Source organism: Loxodonta africana, chromosome 5 (assembly GCF_030014295.1).
Source record: "Loxodonta africana isolate mLoxAfr1 chromosome 5, mLoxAfr1.hap2, whole genome shotgun sequence".
NCBI classification, from domain to species: Eukaryota; Metazoa; Chordata; class Mammalia; order Proboscidea; family Elephantidae; genus Loxodonta; species Loxodonta africana.
The window spans coordinates 158,781,222-158,808,852 of record NC_087346.1 but is presented as its reverse complement, the minus strand read 5'-3'; the positions used below and the strand labels follow the sequence as shown (position 1 = coordinate 158,808,852).

Sequence of the window (27,631 nt, the reverse complement as noted above, 5' to 3'; positions counted from 1 at the left end):
AAGTCTCTAGGTGATGACAGAGAAATGGGAAAGTCCTAGGTCAGGGCTGAGCTCTCCCCTGCTGCCAGGACGAAGTCTCTAGGTGATGACAGAGAAATGGGAAAGGCCTAGGTCAGGGCTGAGCTCTCCCCTGCTGCCAGGACGAAGTCTCTAGGTGATGACAGAGAAATGGGAAAGTCCTAGGTCAGGGCTGAGCTCTCCCCTGCTGCCAGGACGAAGTCTCTAGGTGATGACAGAGAAATGGGAAAGTCCTAGGTCAGGGCTGAGCTCTCCCCTGCTGCCAGGACGAAGTCTCTAGGTGATGACAGAGAAATGGGAAAGTCCTAGGTCAGGGCTGAGCTCTCCCCTGCTACCAGGACGAAGTCTCTAGGTGATGACAGAGAAATGGGAAAGTCCTAGGTCAGGGCTGAGCTCTCCCCTGCTGCCAGGACGAAGTCTCTAGGTGATGACAGAGAAATGGGAAAGTCCTAGGTCAGGGCTGAGCTCTCCCCTGCTACCAGGACAAAGTCTCTAGGTGATGACAGAGAAATGGGAAAGTCCTAGGTCAGGGCTGAGCTCTCCCCTGCTGCCAGGACGAAGTCTCTAGGTGATGACAGAGAAATGGGAAAGTCCTAGGTCAGGGCTGAGCTCTCCCCTGCTGCCAGGACGAAGTCTCTAGGTGATGACAGAGAAATGGGAAAGTCCTAGGTCAGGGCTGAGCTCTCCCCTGCTGCCAGGACGAAGTCTCTAGGTGATGACAGAGAAATGGGAAAGTCCTAGGTCAGGGCTGAGCTCTCCCCTGCTGCCAGGACGAAGTCTCTAGGTGATGACAGAGAAATGGGAAAGTCCTAGGTCAGGGCTGAGCTCTCCCCTGCTGCCAGGACGAAGTCTCTAGGTGATGACAGAGAAATGGGAAAGTCCTAGGTCAGGGCTGAGCTCTCCCCTGCTGCCAGGATGAAGTCTCTAGGTGATGACAGAGAAATGGGAAAGTCCTAGGTCAGGGCTGAGCTCTCCCCTGCTGCCAGGACGAAGTCTCTAGGTGATGACAGAGAAATGGGAAAGTCCTAGGTCAGGGCTGAGCTCTCCCCTGCTGCCAGGACGAAGTCTCTAGGTGATGACAGAGAAATGGGAAAGTCCTAGGTCAGGGCTGAGCTCTCCCCTGCTACCAGGAGAAGTCTCTAGGTGATGACAGAGAAATGGGAAAGTCCTAGGTCAGGGCTGAGCTCTCCCCTGCTGCCAGGACGAAGTCTCTAGGTGATGACAGAGAAATGGGAAAGTCCTAGGTCAGGGCTGAGCTCTCCTCTGCTGCCAGGACGAAGTCTCTAGGTGATGACAGAGAAATGGGAAAGTCCTAGGTCAGGGCTGAGCTCTCCTCTGCTGCCAGGACGAAGTCTCTAGGTGATGACAGAGAAATGGGAAAGTCCTAGGTCAGGGCTGAGCTCTCCCCTGCTGCCAGGACGAAGTCTCTAGGTGATGACAGAGAAATGGGAAAGTCCTAGGTCAGGGCTGAGCTCTCCCCTGCTGCCAGGACGAAGTCTCTAGGTGATGACAGAGAAATGGGAAAGTCCTAGGTCAGGGCTGAGCTCTCCCCTGCTGCCAGGACGAAGTCTCTAGGTGATGACAGAGAAATGGGAAAGTCCTAGGTCAGGGCTGAGCTCTCCCCTGCTGCCAGGACGAAGTCTCTAGGTGATGACAGAGAAATGGGAAAGTCCTAGGTCAGGGCTGAGCTCTCCCCTGCTGCCAGGACGAAGTCTCTAGGTGATGACAGAGAAATGGGAAAGTCCTAGGTCAGGGCTGAGCTCTCCCCTGCTGCCAGGACGAAGTCTCTAGGTGATGACAGAGAAATGGGAAAGTCCTAGGTCAGGGCTGAGCTCTCCCCTGCTGCCAGGACGAAGTCTCTAGGTGATGACAGAGAAATGGGAAAGTCCTAGGTCAGGGCTGAGCTCTCCTCTGCTGCCAGGACGAAGTCTCTAGGTGATGACAGAGAAATGGGAAAGTCCTAGGTCAGGGCTGAGCTCTCCTCTGCTGCCAGGACGAAGTCTCTAGGTGATGACAGAGAAATGGGAAAGTCCTAGGTCAGGGCTGAGCTCTCCTCTGCTGCCAGGACGAAGTCTCTAGGTGATGACAGAGAAATGGGAAAGTCCTAGGTCAGGGCTGAGCTCTCCTCTGCTGCCAGGACGAAGTCTCTAGGTGATGACAGAGAAATGGGAAAGTCCTAGGTCAGGGCTGAGCTCTCCCCTGCTGCCAGGACGAAGTCTCTAGGTGATGACAGAGAAATGGGAAAGTCCTAGGTCAGGGCTGAGCTCTCCCCTGCTGCCAGGACGAAGTCTCTAGGTGATGACAGAGAAATGGGAAAGTCCTAGGTCAGGGCTGAGCTCTCCCCTGCTGCCAGGACGAAGTCTCTAGGTGATGACAGAGAAATGGGAAAGTCCTAGGTCAGGGCTGAGCTCTCCCCTGCTGCCAGGACGAAGTCTCTAGGTGATGACAGAGAAATGGGAAAGTCCTAGGTCAGGGCTGAGCTCTCCCCTGCTGCCAGGACGAAGTCTCTAGGTGATGACAGAGAAATGGGAAAGTCCTAGGTCAGGGCTGAGCTCTCCCCTGCTGCCAGGACGAAGTCTCTAGGTGATGACAGAGAAATGGGAAAGTCCTAGGTCAGGGCTGAGCTCTCCCCTGCTGCCAGGACGAAGTCTCTAGGTGATGACAGAGAAATGGGAAAGTCCTAGGTCAGGGCTGAGCTCTCCCCTGCTGCCAGGACGAAGTCTCTAGGTGATGACAGAGAAATGGGAAAGTCCTAGGTCAGGGCTGAGCTCTCCCCTGCTGCCAGGACGAAGTCTCTAGGTGATGACAGAGAAATGGGAAAGTCCTAGGTCAGGGCTGAGCTCTCCTCTGCTGCCAGGACGAAGTCTCTAGGTGATGACAGAGAAATGGGAAAGTCCTAGGTCAGGGCTGAGCTCTCCTCTGCTGCCAGGACGAAGTCTCTAGGTGATGACAGAGAAATGGGAAAGTCCTAGGTCAGGGCTGAGCTCTCCTCTGCTGCCAGGACGAAGTCTCTAGGTGATGACAGAGAAATGGGAAAGTCCTAGGTCAGGGCTGAGCTCTCCCCTGCTGCCAGGACGAAGTCTCTAGGTGATGACAGAGAAATGGGAAAGTCCTAGGTCAGGGCTGAGCTCTCCTCTGCTGCCAGGACGAAGTCTCTAGGTGATGACAGAGAAATGGGAAAGTCCTAGGTCAGGGCTGAGCTCTCCCCTGCTGCCAGGACGAAGTCTCTAGGTGATGACAGAGAAATGGGAAAGTCCTAGGTCAGGGCTGAGCTCTCCCCTGCTGCCAGGACGAAGTCTCTAGGTGATGACAGAGAAATGGGAAAGTCCTAGGTCAGGGCTGAGCTCTCCCCTGCTGCCAGGAGAAGTCTCTAGGTGATGACAGAGAAATGGGAAAGTCCTAGGTCAGGGCTGAGCTCTCCCCTGCTGCCAGGATGAAGTCTCTAGGTGATGACAGAGAAATGGGAAAGTCCTAGGTCAGGGCTGAGCTCTCCCCTGCTGCCAGGACGAAGTCTCTAGGTGATGACAGAGAAATGGGAAAGTCCTAGGTCAGGGCTGAGCTCTCCCCTGCTGCCAGGACGAAGTCTCTAGGTGATGACAGAGAAATGGGAAAGTCCTAGGTCAGGGCTGAGCTCTCCCCTGCTGCCAGGACGAAGTCTCTAGGTGATGACAGAGAAATGGGAAAGTCCTAGGTCAGGGCTGAGCTCTCCCCTGCTGCCAGGACGAAGTCTCTAGGTGATGACAGAGAAATAGGAAAGTCCTAGGTCAGGGCTGAGCTCTCCCCTGCTGCCAGGACGAAGTCTCTAGGTGATGACAGAGAAATGGGAAAGTCCTAGGTCAGGGCTGAGCTCTCCCCTGCTGCCAGGACGAAGTCTCTAGGTGATGACAGAGAAATGGGAAAGTCCTAGGTCAGGGCTGAGCTCTCCTCTGCTGCCAGGACGAAGTCTCTAGGTGATGACAGAGAAATGGGAAAGTCCTAGGTCAGGGCTGAGCTCTCCCCTGCTGCCAGGACGAAGTCTCTAGGTGATGACAGAGAAATGGGAAAGTCCTAGGTCAGGGCTGAGCTCTCCTCTGCTGCCAGGACGAAGTCTCTAGGTGATGACAGAGAAATGGGAAAGTCCTAGGTCAGGGCTGAGCTCTCCTCTGCTGCCAGGACGAAGTCTCTAGGTGATGACAGAGAAATGGGAAAGTCCTAGGTCAGGGCTGAGCTCTCCTCTGCTGCCAGGACGAAGTCTCTAGGTGATGACAGAGAAATGGGAAAGTCCTAGGTCAGGGCTGAGCTCTCCCCTGCTGCCAGGAGAAGTCTCTAGGTGATGACAGAGAAATGGGAAAGTCCTAGGTCAGGGCTGAGCTCTCCCCTGCTGCCAGGAGAAGTCTCTAGGTGATGACAGAGAAATGGGAAAGTCCTAGGAGACCAAAGCATCTCAAAGATTTGGTAATCTAGAGGGTAAAAAAATACAAAAAACTCAAAAAATACTTAAACCAACTACATCCTCTAAAAAATGTAAACACATACATGAGATTAAAACACAAGAAAACATACACATACACACGGGTGTTTGTTCATTTACTCCTGCGTTACCACACAAAGCACTCAGAGAGGCCTGCCCCCATTCGGACATAGAGCTGGCACGTCAGTGACATTAATGTAAAGCCAGACACACGGGCATTTTCCTTGGGTCCTGACTTGAGTGTTTAAACTGTTGCTGTTTGGTTACTACATCTATAAAATAAGGGACTCTATTATTCTATTAGTGAGTAGCAACTCAAATACTGTATTTTTACAAAAATGACAAAGGCGTTATACGCTTTTTTTTTTGCCAACTGCATCCTCCCCCTGTGAGGTATTTTCACAAACATGCTATGCTAACTTTTTTCATAGCTACATGTAAAAAAAAAAAAAAAAAAAAAAAACTGGCACAGGGTGATTTGGAAAATACCGCACGGGAAGGGTGCAGTTGGCAAAATAACACGTGATGTGCTATTCGCATAGAAATACGGTATCTGCCAATAATGATGGTAATTTAAGAAACACCCACAGTATTAAGGCATCGTAGGCCAAAACATAAACGTAAGTGAAAACAGGCTTTTAGCCATCGGGCTCATAAAACCCAAAGTCATCTATCCAGGATTTTTCTATGCCCTTCAAATGCCTCTGAAAGCTAACACACTGCCGTGTTGAAGCTGTCTTTTCACCTCAGTTAGAGACGAGAACAGCTCCACGACACACGCCACATCACAGAAAGGGGAATGTCATGAAATGTGCTTTAAGTGTACGAGGACGTGCCACATCACAGCTCTGCTGTGTTGATGGGAGTAGAGTCGGCGCTCCACGCACAGCCGCCTGGCCTCTTCTTCCTCTTCCCGACCACCTTTGGGATGGGAGAACCCCATAAACACCTATCCTGCTCACTGGACTAGGCACGTCTGTGAAGGCGGGGCTACTCCACAGCCAGCTCCGCATCAACGATACAAAGCAGACCCTTGGAGATGTGAGTTAGTTTCTGCTTTTCACACAGATTCACTGGTCCTCTTTCGTGTCCCCACCAAAGACAGCACATGGACATGGGGGGCAGGGGGCTGTTACCCTGAGGCGTCCGGCTCCTGCTCCGCCTGCACCATGTTTCTCAGACTGGCATCTGCCAAGGCCTGGGTGAAGTGGGTATATGGCGCCATGAAGCAGTAATGGTAGAGGCCTGGCCGCACACTGGAGGAGCCGAGACGCTGGGCGTGGCCTTGAGACTTGCTGGGGTTGGAAGACAAGCCGTCGAACTGTGACGCCAAGTTTGTTCCAAAGAGAGTCTTCAACAACTACAGTGAAAGAGGCAAAGTCATCAACACGTGACTTCACGCAGCCTGAGCAGCACCTGGGGGTCTCCCACACAACCATCGAATCCATCCACAAGTAACTGGACGTCTGCATGAAATACGGACTGTGAAACGCTTACTGTGGGTCACGTCTGTACCCTGTGGGGCTGCTGCTGGATGTGCTGCTCAGACCTTCAATAATAACAACTGACCCTAGTACTTCGAGTGGCCTTATAACTCCAAGTGAGGCTGAGCATTCCAAACAAGGACCCGGAGAAGGCTGAGATGACGGCTAGGTACCAAAGAACCAGTGGAGCTACAGGTGCCCCGCCCTCCAGAGGGACAGACCTCCTCTGCCAAGAGCACGAGACGTGGAGGTGCAGGAAAAACACCCACTCTCCTACACTCCACCTTGGCCCTGAAAACGGAGTGAGCGAGGCGTGACAGGTAGGATGGCCAGATTGCCCTGTCCTTCCTGCTGACCACACCTCCCCCCACCCACCCTCTGAGTGACACACAGCATTGCACCATCAACTCCGCAGGGAGGGCTCTGCAGTACAGGACTGCTGAGGACTTCCTCACCTGCTGAACACAGACCGTCGCCATCATCGGCTCCCGGTTAAAGCAGGATTTCAGGTACCCAAGGATCTCCTCAACACACTACGGAGACAATAAGCAGGAAGACACTGAAGTAAGTGTTGTGAACCCTAGACAGGAATCAAAAACACAGGTAGCTTCTGTTTAAGTTGTACACATTAGTAAAAACCAGAGGAAGGCTGTAATTTCCAATTTATCATTTTGAACAGAGAAAAGCAATAAAAAGTACAGAAATCAAAGTAGACACATTTCAACTATTCATGCGTGCATTTAGTATTCATGTACTGACCCCTCTCTTCCTTCCTTCATTCATTCATTCAGCCAGGATTACTGTGGGTCTACTACAGGTCCAGCTCTATTTTCAGGGTAGGAATGCCTAACTATACAAGCATCAGAAAACCCCGAATTTGTGGAGCTTACATTCAAGTGACCGTAATACATTTCCCACAAAATAATGCACCCCTAATGTGCAATTCACCACAAAGTAGTCCTAGAAGGTCTCAAACGATCTGCAAAAGTGGCCAAAAAGACTGCCTTAACTTTCCTATCTCCCAAACTATTTTATCATCATCAAAAATCACAGGTACGGCATCTGGTATCCTTATGAAAAATCATAGGAAGACCCTAAATCTAAGAACCTCACTAACCAAGGTGTCATGGATTGAATTATGTCCCCCCAAAAACGTGTGTATCGACTTGGTTAGGCCAGGATTCCCAGTACTGTGTGGCTGTCCTCCATTTCGTGATTGTAATTTTATGTTGAGAGGATTAGGGTGGGATTATAACACCACCCTCACTCAGGTCACCTCCCTGATCCGAGGTAAAGGGAGTTTCCCTGGGGTGTGGCCTGCACTACTTTTTATCTCAAGAGATAAAAGGAAAGGAAAGGAAAGCAAGCAGAGAGTTGGGGACCTCAAGCCACCAAGAACGAAGCACCAGGAGCAGAGCACATCCTTTAGACCTGGGGTCCCTGCGTGAAGAAGCTCCTCGCCTGGGGGAATATTGATGAGAAGGCCGACAGAGAGAGAAAAGCCTTCCCCTGGAACCAACGCCCTGAATTTGGACTTGTAACCTACTTTACTGTGCGGAAATAAATTTCTCTTTGTTACAGCCACCCACTTGTGGTATTTCTGTTATGGCAGCACTAGACAACTAACACACAAGGCATGTGAATCAACGGTGTACTTCCTCAATCCCTAACTAATGGTAACCCAGTTGCTATTAACTTTGCTGAAAACCAACACCAATGATGCTGAAAATGCCTCTGGCTTAATTTACCTGATATAATTTCCTGTACCAAAAAGCAACAGACTTCTGTTGGCTTCAAATACTCAAGGGCCATACATTTTTAAAACTGATTTACTCAGATTAGATTCTAAATGCTGAAGGTTGTACTTTTCAGGGTTGACCTTGTTACGCGTCACCTTTTGTTTTTACTAGTGCATAGCAGATGCTTAATAAATGCTAGAAGAACTACAACCAGAGTCTTTCAAATCCCGATCTGTCTAACAACAGACCATACATCTTAACAACTGCATGGAACGTATGGAACACCTGACGTACACCAGACACTGAGCAGGCACTGGGAGCAGGGGACAGGATGCTGTGCCTGGCTCTCTAAGGCCAGGGTAACATGTCCCCATCGCAAATACTAATGTGCAATATAATGTAGAGAGACTTCCACTTCAAGAAGGGGTAAGTGAAATAAAATTTATCCTCCGGCCTGAAACAACCTGAAAAAATAAAAATACACAAAATAAGTGAAACAATAATTTTCAAGATACTGAGCATCAAGCCTTGAAGGACAGGAGCAAATGAGGTGGCAGGTTGTGGCGCAAGGAGGGTGAGCAAGGTAAGCCCAGGGGACTCCTCAGTTGAGGAGAAGGAACTGAAGAGTCCTGGGAGACCAAGACAGCTAGGAGTCGTAGGACAAGTTCCTGGGAAAAGAGGGCTCACAGAGAGAACCCTGGAGATCTGCAGGGCATTCGTCCCCTCGAGGACTGGCAGGTTGTGAGCGTGCAGGTGAAGGCGCTACCGAGGCTGGGGAAAGAAGCATCTGGAAGGACTGCAGGAGCAGTGCTTGTGCTCACATGGGCCTGAAAATGGGTACTGCTGCCACTAGCCAGATCGGAAAAACGCACCATTCATGGGCACTGAGAAGAGTACTTGGTAAGTGAACGAAGGCTGGTCTCAGCTGTGGTGAGTTAAGTAGCCTTAGACCATATACTGCTTCAACCCATCAAACGAATCAAAAAAGCAATACCCAAAAAATCAAACTACTTCCAAGTTACTTAACTGCATCCCAGAATAAAGCTCGAGAAAATTTACGGAAGCTACAGACTGGGAAGAAAAAAATCTTTGGGAATGACATATCTGATAAAGGTCCAATCTCTAAAATACATAGAAAACTTCAACAACTCAACAACAAAAAAGACATAATCCAATAAAAAAACGGGTAAAAGACATGAACAGATACTTCACCAAAGAGAACATTCAGGCAGCTACAAAATACATGAAAAGATGCTTCCCTATAGAACAGAGTAGAACTGCCCCGTAGAGTTTCCAAGGAGTGCCTGGTGGATTTGAACTGCCGACCTTTCGGTTAACAGCTGTGGCTCTTAACCACCATGCCATCAGGGTTCCCCGTTAGCCATTACAGAGGTGCAGATCAAAACTACAATGAGATACCATCTCACCCTTGTAAAAATGGCACTGATCAAAAAAAACAAGACCTCAAATGCTGGCAAGGTTGGGGTAAGATTGAAACTCTCATACATTGCTGGTGGGATTGTAAAATGGTACAACCACTATAGAACCCGAATAATACTTCCTCAAAAAGCTAGAAATAGAAATACTTTATGATCCAGCAATCCCGCTCCTAGGTACACGCCCTAGAGATCTAATAGCAGTGACATGAAGATACAAGTGCACACCTATGTTCACTGTAGCATTATTCACAGTAGTGAAAAGATGGAAACAACCCAAGTGCCTATCGACAGATGAATGAATAAACAAATTCTGGTACATACATAAGATGGAATATTATGCAGCTATAAAGAATAATGGTGCGTTCTCGAAACATTATAGCATGGATTAATATGGAGGACATGCTGAGTGAAATAAGTCAATCACAAAAGCACAAATACTGTATGGTCTCACTTTTATAAAAAGACAAGAGTAGGCAGACATAGAGAAAGCAACATTCTTTGATGGTTATCAGGGATGGGAGGGGTAAGGAAGCGGAATCACTTTCTACACAGTAAACCCATTGCCATCAAGTCAATTCCGACTCATAGCGACCCTATGGGACGGAGTAGAACTGTCCCCATAGAGCTTCCAAGGAGCGGCTGGTAGATTCAAACTGCCAGCCTTTTGGTTAGCAGCCATAGCTCTTCACCTCCGCAACACTAGGGTTCTTTCTAGATAGTAGACACTTGTTATTTTTAGTGAGGGGAAAGGTAACAGACAATATGGGTGAAGTCTGCACAACTTGATCAAGGTAAATGATAACACTAAGAAGTACACAATAAGGGACAATTTTGGTAAAGGCTGACATATACAATTTTGCAATAAAAACAGTAATTAACACCCCAAAAATGTGTATGGTTACATAGGTAGAGATGTATGCATGCATGTGTACAGGAAGGCACATGTGAGCATATGGGTGTGCATGTACAGGTTATTTGTAAGCATATGTATATACATGTTTGTGTATGCTGCATACATATTCACATATACAATAAAGTACACAGCGGGGCACAGTTACAGATACTCCCTAGATATAACCAAACACCTCAGGGATTGGTTTACAGGGTTTGAAGGCTTAAGACCATTGTCTAATGGGACACCTTGGTCAACCACCATGACATGGTTTATAAAAATAATGCTCTACATCCTAGTTTGGTGAGTAGCATCTGGGGTCTTAAAAGATTGAGAGCGGCCACCCAAGATACAACTATTGGTCTGTACTTGTCTAGAGCAAAAGGGAAAGGAGCAAACCAAAGACTCAAAGAAGAAACTAGTCTACAGGACTAATAGCCCACACAAACCACAGCCTCCTCTATCATGAGACCAGAAGAACTAGATGGTGCCCAACTACCACTATTGACCATTCTGACCAGGGACACCAAAGACTGTCCTAGATAGAATGGGAGAAAAACATAGAACAAAACTCAAAGTCCTTAAAAAGGCCAGACTTCTGGACCAGTAGAGACTAGAGGAACCCCTGAGACTATCACCCTGAGATACCCTTTAAACTTGGAACTGAAGCCACACATGGAGGTCATCTTTCAGCCAAATAACAGATTTGCTCATATAATAAAAATATCAGCCATGAGTACTGTGCTCCTTTAAATAACCATCTATATGAGACCAAATGGTCATCATTGACCCTAGACCAGAGAGAAGAAAGAAATGACGGGGGCAGGGAAGCTAGATTAATGGGAACACAACAAGCAGAATGGGAATAATGATAATACTGGCACGTTGTGAAAAACGTACCAGGCACACAGAGGAGCCCTGGTGGTGCAGTGGTTAAGGACTCAGCTGCTAGCTAAAAAGGTCAGCAATTCGAAACCACCCGCTGTTCCTTGGAAACCCTATGGGGCAGTTCTACTCCATCCTACAGGACTGCTATGAGTTGGGATCAGCTTGATGCCAATGGGTTTGATTTTCTGGTTTAGGCACACAGAGGCAGGAAATCATGGTCCACAGTGTAAACAATCAATCGAAGTGTAATCGATCAATCAAAAGTGACTCAGTGCTGACAGAGAGGTTGGAATTAACAGAGAAGGCCAGAACAAGGTATTTCTAACTGTATTCCATACGTTCAGGAAGTTACGCAGAGACATAAAAAAGGCCAAAATCAAACTTCCAGACATGAAAACGACAATGTCAATGATGAAAAACACACTGGATGGGATTAATGGCAAATCAGACACTGCAAGAGATGAAAAGATTAGTGAACTTGAAGACGCAGCAAAAGAAAGTAAACAAAATGAAGCAAGAGAGAAAGAATTAAAAAAAAAAAAATAGAGAGAAAAGCATACCAGTGAACTATGGAACAACTTCATGCAAGCTACTATAAGGTCATGGGAGTCCCTTAGGAGAGGAGAAACGAGGTTTTTACTCATGTCACCTTCTCAGTGAGGCCCTCCAGGCCACCTTCAGGCAGGTGCAGGCCAAGTGTACTCGATGACAAGAAAGTCAATACAAACCTTCCCAATGTCCTGCAGAGTTGCCAGTTCTAGAAGCTGTGAAAGAACATCCAAGGCAGAGCGCAGAAACCCCCCGAACTTCTCGCTGCTGTTCTGGAGATCCAAGGTGACCTTGAGGGTGAAGGAGAGAAGACAGAGTTACAGGCACCACCACTGTAGGACCTGAAGCAAAGATGCCAGTGTTGCCCACTGCAGTGCAATGTGCTCCACTGTGCAGCCCTACACGCTCGCTGCTCTGGGGGTATACGTGTGGGTGCCTCTGTGTGTGTGTCTGTGTGTGCAGGTATGTGTCTGTGTGTGTGTGTCTGTGTATGTATTTCTGTCTGTGTTCTCAGTGCTGGGAAAACACTTCAGAAAGGGAATTACTCTGAGACAGTCATATTAAAACTGTTATCTTTCAAAGGACATCGTCAAAGTTATGCTGATACTACTGAAAGAAAGAATTCCCAGTCTCCTGTCAGATGAGGAGGATCTCTAAAAGGACCACGAGAACCAGTGTCTGATATACAGGCTTATCAAAAAATATGAAAAGAAGTCCCATTCCCCATGCTTTAGATCTCTGGGGAAATCAGTATCAAATTCAGACATAGTTCTTTGGTGTGGCTACAAAAAGTATTAAATTAGTCTTCAAAACAAACAAACCCATTGCTGATGAGTCCACTCTGAGTCATAGTGACCCTACAGGACAGAGCAGAATGCCCCCATAGGGTTTCCAAGGAGTGGGTGATGGATTCAAACTGCTGACCTTTTGGTTAGCAGCTGAGCTCTTAATCACTATGGCACCAGGGCTCCAAATGAGCTTTAAGAATTAGTACTAAATTAAGATTCTATGGATTGGCTTACTGAAATCAGGCATCAATTCCTCCATTTACAGACTGAGAGGAGAGGTCAGGGACAAAGAAGATGTACAAGAATGAGGGCCAGAATGAATACTGGCAAAATGCTGTAAAAATGCTCCAATGAATAAAGGAACCCAGCCACCAATGATGAAGAGGCAAGTGCTGTCCATGCAAAAGGAGAGGCAAGCAGGCAAGAGAAAGACAGAAATGAAAATGTAAGCATACTGCTGACATCCGCTTGGGGTCAACAGGCCAAGGAAAGGAGGGAAAAAACCAGGAGGTGACAACTGAGGACCCAAGGGGCAGGGTGATGTGATGAAGCCATGCCAAGAGGAGATGGAGGGGAAGAGGTCAAAAGCCCGAGGAACGTGAGTGAAAATGGGCCCAGGGACACTTCTCCTCTGCAGATGGCAGGGAGAGGAGGGGGCTTGGAGATGCTGGTGGCAAGGAGAGTTAATAGCAATGTACTCTGGGAAGGTCCATCTTTAGAGTAAACAGTAAGTCACCAGGTAACACTTAAGATACAAAGGACAATCTTGGGGCTTGGAGCAGAGCGGAAGAAGCTCTATGGAGACTTGGACGGGAATAGACCAGGGAAGAGCAAAGGGACTGCAGAGGCGCAGGAAGGCTAAGCGACGAGAGGGAAACAGTGTGCTCAGCAACTCAGCTGAAGGGACAAAGGGAACAGAGGTGACGGGCAAAGGTCCGCCTCGACATCCTAGTTACTCCAACACAACAGAGACGTCTGCAACTAGGCATGAACATGGTGGTACACACAGCAAAGGAAGCAGGGAATTCAACGCACCAGGGAGGCAAATTTAAAATGGTAGGTGGACCTCAGAGTCCAGGATATTCAGAAAGGAAAATGATAAACAGGAGCAGGCACACTGGGAGCACCCAAGAGTCAGAACTGAAGGCGCCATGAGCAAAACAGACTGACAAGAAATGCCTTCTCTGTGTAGCATCTGAAAGGTTTTGCTCCCTCTACTGGAAACCCTGGTGGCATAGTGCTTAAGTGCCACGGCTGCTAACCAAAAGGCTGGCAGTTCAAATCTACCAGGCGCTCCTTGGAAATTCTATGGGACAGCTCTGCTCTGTCCCGTAGGGTTGCTATGAGTCGGAATCGACTCAATGGCAAGGGGTTTTGTTTTTTTCTCCCTCTACTTGGGGGTTGATGCAAGAAACACCTGGCTAAAGAGAGCTCCTGTATCTTTTCTAAAATGTGGCTGAAGATTTTTCTTTCAAAATTATCATTATCTTGTCCTTTGGAAAAGACACCACACATACAAGGTTTATAAATGGTTTTCCAAAAAAAAAAAAAAGAGAGAGAGAGAAGTATCTATTAGTAAAAATGAAAACAAAAAAGAATATCTGGTATTATGGACTGAATTGTGTCCCCCGCCCAAATATGTGCTGTAAATTCTAACTCCTATATCTGAGGTTATAATCCCATTTGGGAATGGTTTTTTCTTTGTTATGTTAAGAGGCCAACAGTGTGGGGTGTGCTCTAAGCCAATCACCTCTGAGACATAAAAAGAGCAGATAAGGGCAGAGGAGCGAGTAGAGATGGGGGAAGACTGATGCCACACCACAGGAAGGTCACCAAGGAACCAGGACCTTCCCAGAGGTGACAGTGAAAGAAAGCCTTCCCCTACAGCCTGCGCCCTGAACTCGGGCTTCCAGCCTCCTAAACTCTGAGAAAATACCTTTCTGTTCCTTGAAGCCACCCACGTGGTATTTGTTACAGCAGCACTAGATAACTAAGACACCTGGGGATACACTGATTGAGAAACATGCAAGATAGGTGTGAGAGGCTTTTGCAAATGCTGTGAGGCACGTGGAGGAAGATGTGAACGAATGGCAGAACCCCATGCTCCTGGACAAAAAAAAAAAAAAATTTTTTTTTTTTTTGAGGCCGCAATGTCTTCAGGTCTCAGTGCTCCCTAAATTAGTCTACAAATTCGATATGATCCCAATAGAAATACTCCCAGGATTTTTTCTGGAATAAGACAAGCTTATTCTACTATTCACATACAAAACCAGGTTAGGAACATTCAGGAAAATTCTAGAGAAGAATGGGGATGGACTGTGCGTGCAGAAACTGTTGAGACAGCGTATGCTTTGTGACGTGCATTTTCACAATAAAAACCTAAGAAGAATGGGGGAACTAACCCCCTCGAAAATGTTAGAAACCACAGTAATGAAAAAGTGTGCTTCCAATCCATGAAGAGATAGACAAACTGACGTAACAAAGCCGTGAAGGAAGCTATGGCTGCATGAGAGTTCAGTATGTGATGGGAGATGGACAAACTGATGTAACCAACAGTGAAGGAAGCTATGGCCGCATAAGAATTCAGTATGTGATGGGAGATGGCAGCGCTTCAAATCAATCAGGGCAGGAAAGAGCGGATTATTCAGTCATCAGCGCTGGGACAACTGGTCAGGCACCTGGAGAACAACTACATTAGACCCATACTTTGAATTTAATAGTAAAATAAACTGCAGATAGATTTTAAAAAATTTCAAAGTAAAAAATGGGTAAAAACATTACTGGAAACCATGGGAGGATTGCTGTTTAATGATCTCAGAACCTCAGAATAAGAGAGGCCTCGATACAAAATGACCCGTGCAGAAGAGTTCACACCACACGCCTGAGACTGCTGCCTCAGATGGGCCCACTGGCAAGCTGGGCCCTGGGCTGGTGGCCGGGAACTGGGATTCCAGGAGCTTCCCACCATCCTGACAGATAAGCAAGGCTCAATGAGCAAACCACGTGGTTTATGCTAAACAGCCCTGTGGGATTTTGGCCCATGCCAGGGAGAGGGTGCTTGGTGTGATCACCCCTCAATAGAAGCCCTGGGCGCTGAGTCTCTCTGGGCCTCCCCGACAGAAGCGTCACACTCATGTTGCGATGTTTTCATTGCTGGGGGGACTGGGCTTGGTGTGACCCTGAAGGAGGGAGTGAGCATCTGAAATGGCACCTGGACTCCTCCAACCCCACCTGTGACTTATTACTCTCTGATGTGGCCGTGTCCTTATATAGCGACACTCCTTACCCAGCTTACATAAACTAATAAACCTGAGGTGTGTGCTGTTTCATGAGTCCTTCTAGATTTTCAATCCCCAAATGTGGGGATGGTCTGGGGAACCCCAGACACAAAACCAATACACCTCAGAAGAGTTTATTTTTCCAATATGAAAATCCAAAATGTGTAACAGAAGCCACCGCCAACAAAGCTGAAAGACAATCACACTTGAAAAAAGCTGACTGTATTCACATTCCAAATGACAATCTGTGTGTGTGTGTGTCTGCACACATGGATTCATTCTGTATATGTGCACACATGTACATCCTGCAAACCATAAAGAGATCGCCACCCACTGGAGATCCCCACCTGCATCTGCAGCACGCACGGAGAAGTAGAGGACCGTACCTTGTAGTTGGCGTGAGTAGCTTTCAGGACATCATGCAATTTGAGGTATGAAGGAAGGTGATAGAAACTTCCTAGCGATGAGGACTTACTTGTTGTAACGGGCCCTGAGGTATCAGCTTGTCTAGAAGCTTGAAAAACACACACAAAACATAAACTTTTAGATCAAAAGTAAAAACTTGCCAAGTTTAAACAGAAGACCAGCAATAATGATTTTTAAAAGGTATTTCAGTAGAATAATATGCATGTCTTTCCTCTGACTTGCTGATTAACTGGAAATAAGGAGAAACTGACCAATAAACACAAATAGGATCTGAGTACCGAAAAAAGAGAGAAGAGAAAAAAAAGCAATATGCTGTAGTTATTTTGTCTCTTCTGCTTTATTCACCTGTGTGCTTGTCAAGGCACCAGCTTGAGAATCAGAGGCAGAGTGAGCTGAATGACCTTCACCAATCCCATGACCTCTGTGAACCTAAGGTCCCTCAGCACAGAATGTGGACAACCCCCGGATGGCACGCTTGCTGAGCGTTTTACTCAATCCCACGGGGACGGCCTGAGAAAATCTTTCACGGGCTGTAATGGGTACAAACATTACCATGAAGCTGGTATTATCCACCTTAGAGCAGCAGCACCACATAAACTGCTCTGCTCCTAAGTTTTAAGGATATTTTACTTGGAGCCATTAAGTTTATTTCATCCTGAAGAAAGGCGATCAGTCACATACTGACAATTTTGCATTTATAAAGTTCTGAACCTTTCAAGGCCAGTGAATCTTCCTGTTGTACTATAGTCAATCCTCAGAAAACTGCGCCTTGTGAAAAGCTTGGAGACATGAAGACACACTGTGGTGCACACTGACGGCCCGGGTAATTCCCATCACACAGAATGGACAAATACCCATCAGGCTGAAAAAGTCAGCTTTTAGTCTCTGAAACCAAACCAGGTGGAACTGTTTCTCAGGCTTCACTACTCTATTTCCATAAAAACATCAAATATCATGTTTGTCTTGACGTGGATGTACGTTTAAATACAAAATCTCTGCCTTACGGATGCTGCTCCCTCCAGGTGCCCACTCCTGTTTCCTCCCCGCCATGTCTTCTTACCTGCACCAGCTTCTGTGCCCTTTTTTGGGCTCAGTGGTACAGAGGCCTGCTCTCCTGCTTCCTTCTCCTTTCCCTTCCGTCGGATTGGACTTAGAGAAGTGGGGTTTGTCAGAGAAGGCAAGGCTGCCTAAACAGAAAACAAGAGATGAGGAAGTACAACCAGCACAGAAACCGAAAACCACAGGACACGGCTCTACCCTCTCTTCCCTTTGAATCCATACTTATAAAGCTCGGCTACCGCACATACTTACACACTTTAACTCACTCTACAACTGAGCATGGCAGGTAATGACCCAGAACTTCCTAACAGGTGGGCTAGAAAGGAGCTATTGAGCCCCTGGGCCCTCAGGGAGCCCTGGAGGGCCTGAAGCAGCCAGAGCTGTGGGGACACCCCCCTCCGAGAGCAGGCAGCTAGGGTGTTCTATGTGTGCCAGGACACCCCCTCCCCCTGAGCGCAGGCAGCTAGAGTGTTCTATGTGTGCCAGGACACACCATTCCCCCCTGCCCCAGAGCAGACAGCTAGGGTGTTCTGTGTGCCAGAACACACCCCCCGCCCCACCGCCAAGGGCAAGCAGCTAGGGTGCTCTGTGTGTGCCAGGACACCTCCCCACCAGGGCAGGCAGCTAGGGTGTTCTATGTGTGCCAGGACACCCCCCCCTACCAGGACAGGCAGCTAGGGTGCTTTATGTGTGCCAGGACACACCCCTATCAGGACAGGCAGCTAGGGTGCTCTATGTGTGCCAGCACACCCCCCCACCGAGGGCAGGCAGCTAGGGTGCTCTATGTGCGCCAGCACACCCCCCCACCGAGGGCAGGCAGCTAGGGTGCTCTGTGTGTGCCAGCACACCCCCCCACCGAGGGCAGGCAGCTAGGGTGCTCTATGTGTGCCAGGACACCGGCCCCCCCCCCAGGGCAGGCAGCTAGGGTGCTGTGTGTGTGCCAGGACACCCGCCCCCCGCGAGGGCAGACAGCTAGGCTGCTCTATGTGCGCCAGCACACCCCCCCACCGAGGGCAGGCAGCTAGGGTGCTCTATGTGTGCCAGGACACCGGCCCCCCCCCCAGGGCAGGCAGCTAGGGTGCTGTGTGTGTGCCAGGACACCCGCCCCCCGCGAGGGCAGACAGCTAGGCTGCTCTATGTGCGCCAGCACACCCCCCCACCGAGGGCAGGCAGCTAGGGTGCTCTATGTGTGCCAGGACACCGGCCCCCCCGTCCAGGGCAGGCAGCTAGGGTGCTGTGTGTGTGCCAGGACACCTGCCCCCCGCGAGGGCAGGCAGCTAGGCTGCTCTATGTGCGCCAGCACACCCCCCCACCGAGGGCAGACAGCTAGGCTGCTCTATGTGCGCCAGCACACCCCCCCACAGAGGGCAGGCAGCTAGGGTGCTCTATGTGTGCCAGGACACCCCCCCACAGAGGGCAGGCAGCTAGGGTGCTCTATGTGTGCCAGGACACCCCCCCACAGAGGGCAGGCAGCTAGGGTGCTCTATGTGTGCCAGGACACCCGCCCCCCGCGAGGGCAGGCAGCTAGGCTGCTCTATGTGCGCCAGCACACCCCCCCACCGAGGGCAGACAGCTAGGCTGCTCTATGTGCGCCAGCACACCCCCCCACCGAGGGCAGACAGCTAGGCTGCTCTATGTGCGCCAGCACACCCCCCCACCGAGGGCAGACAGCTAGGCTGCTCTATGTGCGCCAGCACACCCCCCCACCGAGGGCAGACAGCTAGGCTGCTCTATGTGCGCCAGCACACCCCCCCACCGAGGGCAGACAGCTAGGCTGCTCTATGTGCGCCAGCACACCCCCCCACCGAGGGCAGACAGCTAGGCTGCTCTATGTGCGCCAGCACACCCCCCCACCGAGGGCAGACAGCTAGGCTGCTCTATGTGCGCCAGCACACCCCCCCACAGAGGGCAGGCAGCTAGGGTGCTCTATGTGCGCCAGCACACCCCCCCACCGAGGGCAGACAGCTAGGGTGCTCTATGTGCGCCAGCACACCCCCCCACCGAGGGCAGGCAGCTAGGGTGCTCTATGTGCGCCAGCACACCCCCCCACCGAGGGCAGGCAGCTAGGGTGCTCTATGTGTGCCAGGACATGAAGCAACGTTCTAAACTTCACCTCAGAGACAAAGAAACAGACTCAGACACGAGTTGACGTATTCAAGGTCACAGCTAACAAGCAGCAGAGCTGGAAGTCAACAAGCCCAGAGGGACCCCAAAGCCCACACTCTTTCCAGAACGTGACCCATGGCAGGACACAGAAGGCTCGGGATGCCCAGGTTCCTGAGCTGCAGGAGGCAGCCTGCATGGTGGGCAGAGGGGGGACGAGATGGCAGACATGGACCACAAGTGCCAGCTCTGGCGCTCCCTAACTACATGACTCTAGGAAGGTCGCTTCGTGTATCTCCGAGCTTGGTCTGCGCAACGGGAAGAAGCATGGGCATAAAATGGCTGCATGGAGGAGTACGGACTGGAAGGAGCAAGAGAGGATGACAGAGACCAGCTAAGAGGCTACCCGCACCTTGAACGCATCACACTAAGTGAAAGGAGTCTTCCTCAAAAGACCGCCCATTATGTGACTCCGTTTATGTGAAATGTCCAGAATAGGCAAATCTACAGAGACAGACAGAGTAGTGGTTGCCTAGGGCTGGAGGAACAGGAACAAAGGGAGGGGATGGCTAAAGGACGGAGAGTTTCTTTTAGGGTGATGAAAATGTTCTAAAGTTGATTGTGCTCATGGTTGTACAACTCTGTGGATATTCTAAAAAGCACGGAACCATACAGTGCCAAACCATGGAAATGAATGGGATGTGAATTGTATCTCACTAGAGCTGTTACCAAAACATACATTTGCAAGATATTTAGTAGGGAGTGGGAGAAAGATACAGCAGTCTGCTTCCATAGAGATGTACGGCCGTGGAAACCCTCTGGGGCAGTTCTACTCTGTCCTACAGGGTCGCTATGAGTCAGAATCAACTTGACAGCAATGGGTTTAGGAGGGAAAACTAGAGGCAAAAAAAAAAAAACGTGGTGGGTGAAAATGAAGCATTAGGCTGACTCCCCTAAGGACGATCACACTGGGGAGACGGGAGGCACCGGCCAGAAAGGAGAAGTCTGCTTCAGGCTGCCGAGTGTGAGCTGCCCACGCCACCCCCACGAGCATCATGCTGGCAGCTGAGCACACTGGACCGGAGCTCCGAGGCAGGAGAGGTGTGAGAGCCAACCAACTCCCTAGTGGGGCATGGTCCCACACAGGGCTGCCAGCTACACGGAGCTGCTGAAATCTAAGCACAAATGAACCACAAACAAAATTAGAAGTTCACTGCCTCAGTTGCACTAGCCACCTGTCTAGTGTTCACCAGCCTCATGCGGTTAGTGGCTACTGTCCTGGACAGTGCAGATATGGGACGTTTCCATTGTAGTTGAGTTCTACTGGACAGCGCTGGCCCAGAGGGAGAAGACAAGATGACCTGAAACAGAGCCTAGGCCACACTGAATGGTGAGCAGAAAGGGCTAAACCAGGACAGTGATCTGGGAGCAGCAAGGGGAGGAAGAACAAATGAGACAACATACAAGCCAACTGAAAAGAATGTTTCGAGATGGGAGTAGCTGTATGAGATAATGCAAGAGGGTAAGACTGGGCCTGAAGAATACCACCCGACTGACAGGGGAGGCCTCGCAGGAAGAGCTGCTGTGGAGCGGAGACAGCAGAAACCAGACTGGCAGGGCTTCAAGAACTGAGTCCAGGCCAGACGAGGCCACACGGGTCTTGTCAAGGGTGGCCTTCAGCTCGGGGCACTGGGAGACACGGCTCTTCAGAAAAGTTTGAAGCGGTGGGGAGGAGACAGAATGGGCCTCAAGAAGCAAGCAGAGTTGAAGAGAGTTTTTTACAGATAGAAGAAACTTGAGGTGAGATACACAGAAAGAGAATAATCAGACATAATTATAAGTTGATGGGTCTATTTTAAATTCATTGTGCAAACAGTTTAACATCTGTTGTGAAGTTGATCGTACTGACACTGTACTTCACAGAAAAGCAAAACTGTTTAGCCAGTGACTTGGGAGACATCAAATGAGCTATTTAAAGCAGCCACTTCAATTCTCAACTTCCCCGTCTAATGCTGAAAGCCTAAGAATAAAGCTAAAAAAACAAAAAAAAAAGATTATTCAGGTCACCAAAAACTCCCCAAATGAACGTCTCTCTCGGAAGTGACCACGGAGCACTAGAAAGTACAAACTGTTTTAACTGAAAAGTTTCCAGGATGAGACAAGTGCTACTGTGCAGAAAAACAGAGGCCCTGTTAAGAAGGCAGAGGACAGAGAGGCCTGGCACACGCTCTCCAGCAGAACTCAAATCCAGGGGGGCCTTACCCCCTTTCGTCATTTCACGGAAGGAACACTAACTAGCTTTGTGAAAGCCATTCCCACAAGACAGCGCGTCTTTCGTAGGCAGAGCCATCTGAAAGTGAGAGAGATAACAGGGAAAATACTGGAATGCCAGAAGCTAGGTGAGTTTTATTGCCCTCTAAGAGGTGCCAGTAATGGGTAAATAACACAAAAGGGGCTATGGAATGATGATCACACGCTGATGTTCAATTTAGTCATGATATGGCCAGTTTTGTCCCTTTAAAGCCACAGAGGATACGGAGCAGAGAGATGACAGGGGGATGCCTGGAAGCCCGCAGAACCATGAAGGCCAAGTTAGAGCAGTCCTGAGTGAGAAGTTACCTTTACTGCTGGTCCAGGAGCCACATCGTCCAAGACGTGTGCACAGATATTGATCACCTTCAGCAGGTGAGAGAAGAGCTGCTCCACCATGGGCACCAGGGTTCGGTCACCCAGAGCTGGCCAGACCTCTTCTTGTTTGGTGGCCGCTGGATTGGCTTCTTCTTCGGTGGTCCATGAGCTTCTCAGAGATTTGGGAGCACTGGCTGTGTAACGGGCATGTACGTTACCTAACCATCTCCAGAGTGTGTGACAAGGAAACAGCTTGAGAAACACAGAGCCTCGAGACCTGGACATCTCCACCTGAGGCTCTACTGAAACCTTCAATTCAATGTGAAACTGACATTTCCCCCCAAAATCTGTGTTCCTACTCTCCATGGAAGTCACCACCATACACCCACCCAAAACACTGATGGTCATCCTAGACCCCTTCTTGATCCTTAGAACTGAAGTTCCACCGGTAACAAGCCTGTTGAGTCTGCCGCCTTAATGCTCTTTCACTCAGTCTCTTCCTCTAAATTCCAAAGCTGTTACAGGTAGTCCTCGACTTATGACGTTTTCAAGTTACAACAGTGAACATCTTACTGTTATAATTAATATGTACTACATACAACGTTGCAGCGTGTAACTTGCTGATGTCACCATCCTCAGATGTTCACTCGCGGATGTTCAAAGGTCAAAAAAGAGGTATTCAACTTACATCAGAACTGACTTAGGATGGAGTCATCAGGACGGAGCACTGCTGTAAGCCGAGGACTACCTGTATCTCAGTTCGGTCTCTCTCTCACCTTAACTAGGACAAGAACTCCTGATGGGGTTTCCTTATTTTCTCCTCCAACCCACGTGCAAGTCAGCTGAGTGACCTTTTAAAGTACTAATTCAACTTCCCAGAGACCCTTCAATGGCCTCCGAACAAAGTGAGTCCAGGCTTCTTAATGGAGACAAACAAGATCTCCCGCACACCCACTTCAATGGAGCTCATCTCACCAGCCACAGCCTCCAACCTAGCCCCCGTTCCACATGATGTCCAAAATTACCACCGTTCTCCAAACATCCCATAATTCTTCACATCTCCATGTCTTTGCACATGCTATGCCCTCTGTCTGGAGTGCCCTTTCCTGCCAACCCGCAAATCTCGAGTCCTGTCCTGATGCCCCCAAGGAGCGCTGACTGTGACCACACTGTGCTGCCACCATACTGAGTATCTCTTACTGACTTTTGGTCACATGTATCCCCCACTCATCTATAATCGACTTAAGAAAGGAGCCCACTTTACACTTTCTTACAGCCCCAGGGCCTGTACCTGGCACAGGTGCCCACTCCCAATCAAATGAAAACTGAGTCTGCACACAGCTGGCTGAAGAGCTAGGCTGGGGAAGGCCAGTGCGATGCATTCATGCGTACAGGTAGAGTCCCTGACTGGTACAAATGGTTAAGTGCTCAACTACTAGTCAAAAGGTTGCCAGTTCGAACCCACCCAAAGGCTCCTTGGAAGACAGGCCTAACGATCTGCTTCCAAAAAGTCACGGTCTTGAAAACCCAATGAAGCAGTTCTACTCAACACAGATGGGGTCGCCATGAGTCAAAATCAACTCAATGGTAACTAACAACGATGCATATGGTTGCGTCTGAAAATTTCACTAAAGGAACCAACCACCATTGGCAATGTCCTCACAATACTCTTCCTTCGTCCATTCACCACCCCGATCCCCCACGAGATAATAAAAATTGAAGAACCTGGAGTCCCTGTTCCAACTCAGTACCAGTACCTGCAAGCAAGTTCCCAGCTAAAGTCAGAGCGTCCTGGTGAGCGGAAAGATCCAAGGGGAACCAGGCTGACGAGAGCAGCGTGAGGATCATCGTGACCATCCCCACGGTACAGCTCTTTCTAGACTCGTCTGAGGCGCTCAGCGGGGGGACTCTGGAAGCAGAGGCGTTACAAGGTCACATTACGGAACTGTCTCAAGCCAACAGTCTTTCTCTTCTGAACCTAAAATGCAGGCATGCCACTCTCCATTTTATAATAGCACATAAATCAGGTTCACTGTTGTTAACATCTTTTCTGTAAATCATAACTCGATAAAAATTATTGGAGAAATGATCTCAGACAGCAGATCTGATTGAAAATACTGGAACTATTGTATGTTTTGATGGATTTTTAACTTTCTTTCAATTTTGATTTAGCACGCTTTATTCCAGTGCTGAAGTTGCTTAGAAGGCAAGTCTAACGTTGGACCTGTGATGGGAAACTTAGCTGCTCGATACATATTTGGTGAAAGGAGGAAAAGAATCGTTCAAGACCACTGAATGCAATCCACTTCAAAGAAACATTAATGGTCTGTATGTGGACATGCCCAAGAAATCTACAGACTGACTTCCCAACGTGAGGGGGATTTGCCAAAACTGCTCTCCGTGATCGGGATGCACTACGAAAGCTTACTCCTTAATGCTGCAGAAGACAACCCAAGATGATTGCACAGATGCCATGAGGGCCATCTACTGGAGGAAAACCATTTTAAATGAAAACAGCTAATACAACAATCCCTAAGCTACATACTCTTAGAGTTCACCCTAATTTTGTGTGCTAGGCCACATTTAGGAAATCCTGGCGGCTTAGTGGTTAAGTGCTATGGCTGCTAACCAAAGGGTCAGCAGTTCGAATCCACCAGGCGCTCCTTGGAAACTCTATGGGGCAGTTCTACTCTGTCCTATAAGGTCGGTATGAGTCAGAATCAACTCAATGGCAACGGGTTTGGTTTTTGGTTTTAGGTTACATTTGATTTCAAGCAAAAAATGTTTCTAAATGTTTAATGTACACTGGATAATTGTGGACTGAATCATGCCAGCACGTGTGAAATTTTCATGACAGAACCTACAGATCATATCCTCAAATCCCCAAAAGTGCTTCAGGTGAGCACTGGACCGCCATTAGAATGACAACGGTGTCCCCCAAGAGCTCGCAGCACCAGTTTCCACACAACTAAAAGGGAAGAAGCAAGTACTTGCTCAGGTATTTTTCCAAAAGGCCACATGGATAAAATACTTCATGAGAAAGAAAACAGGGGTCCAGTAACAGTGTCCCTGTGGTGTCACTGCAGACTGAGGGGAGGTACATACCCACAATGCCAACCCAAACTCCAGACGCAGACTGGAAAGGCAGTTGATAGAAGACACAAAGCTTCACAGCATCCAAACTAAAGAAGAAAGAAAGGAACAATAAAGCCTCACCCAGCCATCAAAAAGGTTACTGAATCCAACTTCCTTTTACCCTTTGTAAAAACTACAAACAATACAAAAACCAGTGTAGACCTGTGAATGACTTCCACCCTTAGGATACTGATTCCAGCACGGTAGAAATTCACACCGTAACAGACACAACCGCATAACTGGAACAAGCTCAACGACAGGCCGGCCAGCCTGCAGAGAAGACATCGGCCGGGCTGCCGTCCTTCTGTCTGGAGTTGGACTGTCCTTCCCTGCCCCCTGGTTTGCTAAGCTGCTCAGGTCTGCTCCCTGCCTGACTCCAGGAAGCAGCAGGCCGGCATCCTCTTGGTTTCTGCATCCCCAGCCCACAGTGGTCCCGGCACACACAGGCGCACAGTAAGTAATTGCTGAACAACCCAGACACAGCCCAGACAATGTTTCCCTCCTTACCAAGACTTGGCCTGAAGGCAAAAGTCAGCATTTTCTACAACAAACATGAAGATTAACCTGCAAATCAGTAAATTACTGGTGGTGTAGTGGTTAAGAGGTACGGCTGCTAACCAATAAGGCTAGCAGTTCGAATCTACCAGGTGCTCCTTGCCGACTTGACGTCAATGGCTTTGGGTTTTGGTTCTTTGAATAATACTGTGTTTTCTGATTATAAAAGTATATTTGTTCATTTTAGAAAATCTGCAAATATTTGAAAAACACAAAGAAGAAAACAAAAAATCATCCACAATCCTAAAGTTCATTTTGGCAATTTCTGCCAGTCATTTTTCTGAGTATGTGAGGAATGAATACATGTGAATATTATTTTTCATTACTGAAGTCCCCATATGCATATTATTAAATATAACTACATTAAATTTTATGTATTTATGAAATTATTAAATACATATTTTTAAAATTCTCTAAAACATCATATTAAGAGGTGATAAATGTTGTTAGAGCCATTGAGTTGGCTCTGACCCACAGCAACACTCTGTAAAACAGGTCGAAACACTGTCCAGTCCTGCATCATCCTCCCTAATGTTGTTATGTTTGAGCCCATTGTTGCAGCCACTGTGTCAGTCTATCTTGTTGAGGGTCTTCCTCTTTTTTGCTGACCCTGTACTTTACCAAGCAGGATATCCTTCTCCAGGGACTGGTCCCTCCTGACAACATATCCAAAGTACATGAGATGAAGTCTCACCATCTCTGCTTCTAAGGAACATTCTGACTGTACTTCTTCTAAGACAGGTTTTTCTCATTCTTCTGATAGTCCATGGTATATTCAATATTCTTTGCCAACATCATAATTCAAAGGCATGAATTATTCTTCGGTCTTCCTTATTTATTTATTTATTGCCCAGCTTTCACATGGAAATGAAGTGATTGGAAAGACCATGGTTTGGGTCAAGTGCACCTTAGTCCTCAAAGTGACATCTTTGCTTTTTTACAGTTTAAAGAGGTCTTTTGCAGCAGCCACCGATCTCCTGACTGCTGCTTCCACGGGTGTTAATCGTGGATCCAAGTAAAACGAAATCCTTGGCCAAATACTACATACGTAAAAAATTTAACCATTCTTACCTTCTTGGACATTATGGTACTTTTGCAATTTTCGGCATCAAAAATAATGATACAGGTCATTATGTTATACAAAAACCTCTGTTGGCATTTCTGATTTCTTCCCTTGGTATATATTACGAGGTCACTGAGTCGATCATATCAGAGGTATCTTTAACTTCTGACGTATTACCAAACACACGATAGGTACTTAATCTCGTATACAGATACAGTGCCAACCTGTGTGCTCTGGTGGTATAACGCATGGTTTTTAGCAGACTCTGGAGCCAAATGCCCGGTGTGAATTCCAACTATGCCACTTACCCGCTGTGTGAACCTGCACAGTGTACTTAACCTCTCTGTGACTCGGTGTCCTCATCTGTAAAATGGGAACGATAATACCCCCCTCATCCCCATAGGGCTGTACCAGACTTAAATGAACCAGTGTGTGAAAAGTGCTGACAGCAGTGCTTGGCACATAGGAGGTGCCATATGTCACCCAGTATTAATCTGGAAAGACAGCATCAGTTGATACAGCCACCAGCCTAGGCATCGGCTCATTTGTACACATTTTACAGGAGCCCTGCTGGGACAACGGCTAAGCGCTGGGCTGCTCATGGAAAGGTTGGCAGTTCAGACCCGCCCAATGGCTCTGAGGGAGTGCTGGCAATCTACTCCCATAAAGATTACAGCCAAGGAAACCCTACGGGCAGTTCCACTGCCACACAGGGTCGCTATGAGTCAGCATCGACTTGACGGCACCCGACAACAGTGACAACTAATTTTCCAAGTGTTTCAATCATGAACTAAGCACTCCCTCACAAGCTGAGCAGTTGCCACGTGCCAAGCACCACACCAAGCATTGTCCATACATTAGCTCTGTTAATCCTTATAACAACCATGGAGGTATAGTTAGCCTCATAGCAGCTCAGAGAGATGAAATAATTTTATCAAAAAGTCCCACAAAATTACGATTGCGATGAGGATTGCATAGCCCTGTGAAAACAGTAAAAAACGCCGAATTGTATACTGTAAATGGGTGAATCGTCTGGTATGTGAATTGTATCTCAATAAAGCTGTGAAAACAGAAAAGTCCCACAACCAGTTTCAGTGGTACAGTCAGGAAGTTTACTGTCTATTACATTAAAAAAAA

General features: G+C 48.3%; 1 protein-coding gene across 10 annotated transcripts in view; it reads right to left on the bottom strand.

Moving 5' to 3' along the window:
• The window catches only part of HTT (huntingtin), a 193,592-nt gene that overhangs the window by 73,176 nt on the left and 92,785 nt on the right, over positions 1–27,631 (bottom strand). For all 10 annotated transcript variants that reach the window (XM_003411334.4, XM_064286172.1, XM_064286170.1 and 7 more), the window contains 8 exons: positions 24,847–24,923; positions 23,499–23,650; positions 21,733–21,935; positions 17,012–17,138; positions 15,912–16,039; positions 11,639–11,749; positions 6,408–6,485; positions 5,605–5,828 (listed from right to left, as the gene is read on the bottom strand). In XM_003411334.4, coding sequence (XP_003411382.2) covers positions 5,605–5,828; positions 6,408–6,485; positions 11,639–11,749; positions 15,912–16,039; positions 17,012–17,138; positions 21,733–21,935; positions 23,499–23,650; positions 24,847–24,923 — 1,100 coding nt within the window. The remainder of the gene's footprint in view (positions 1–5,604; positions 5,829–6,407; positions 6,486–11,638; positions 11,750–15,911; positions 16,040–17,011; positions 17,139–21,732; positions 21,936–23,498; positions 23,651–24,846; positions 24,924–27,631) is intronic.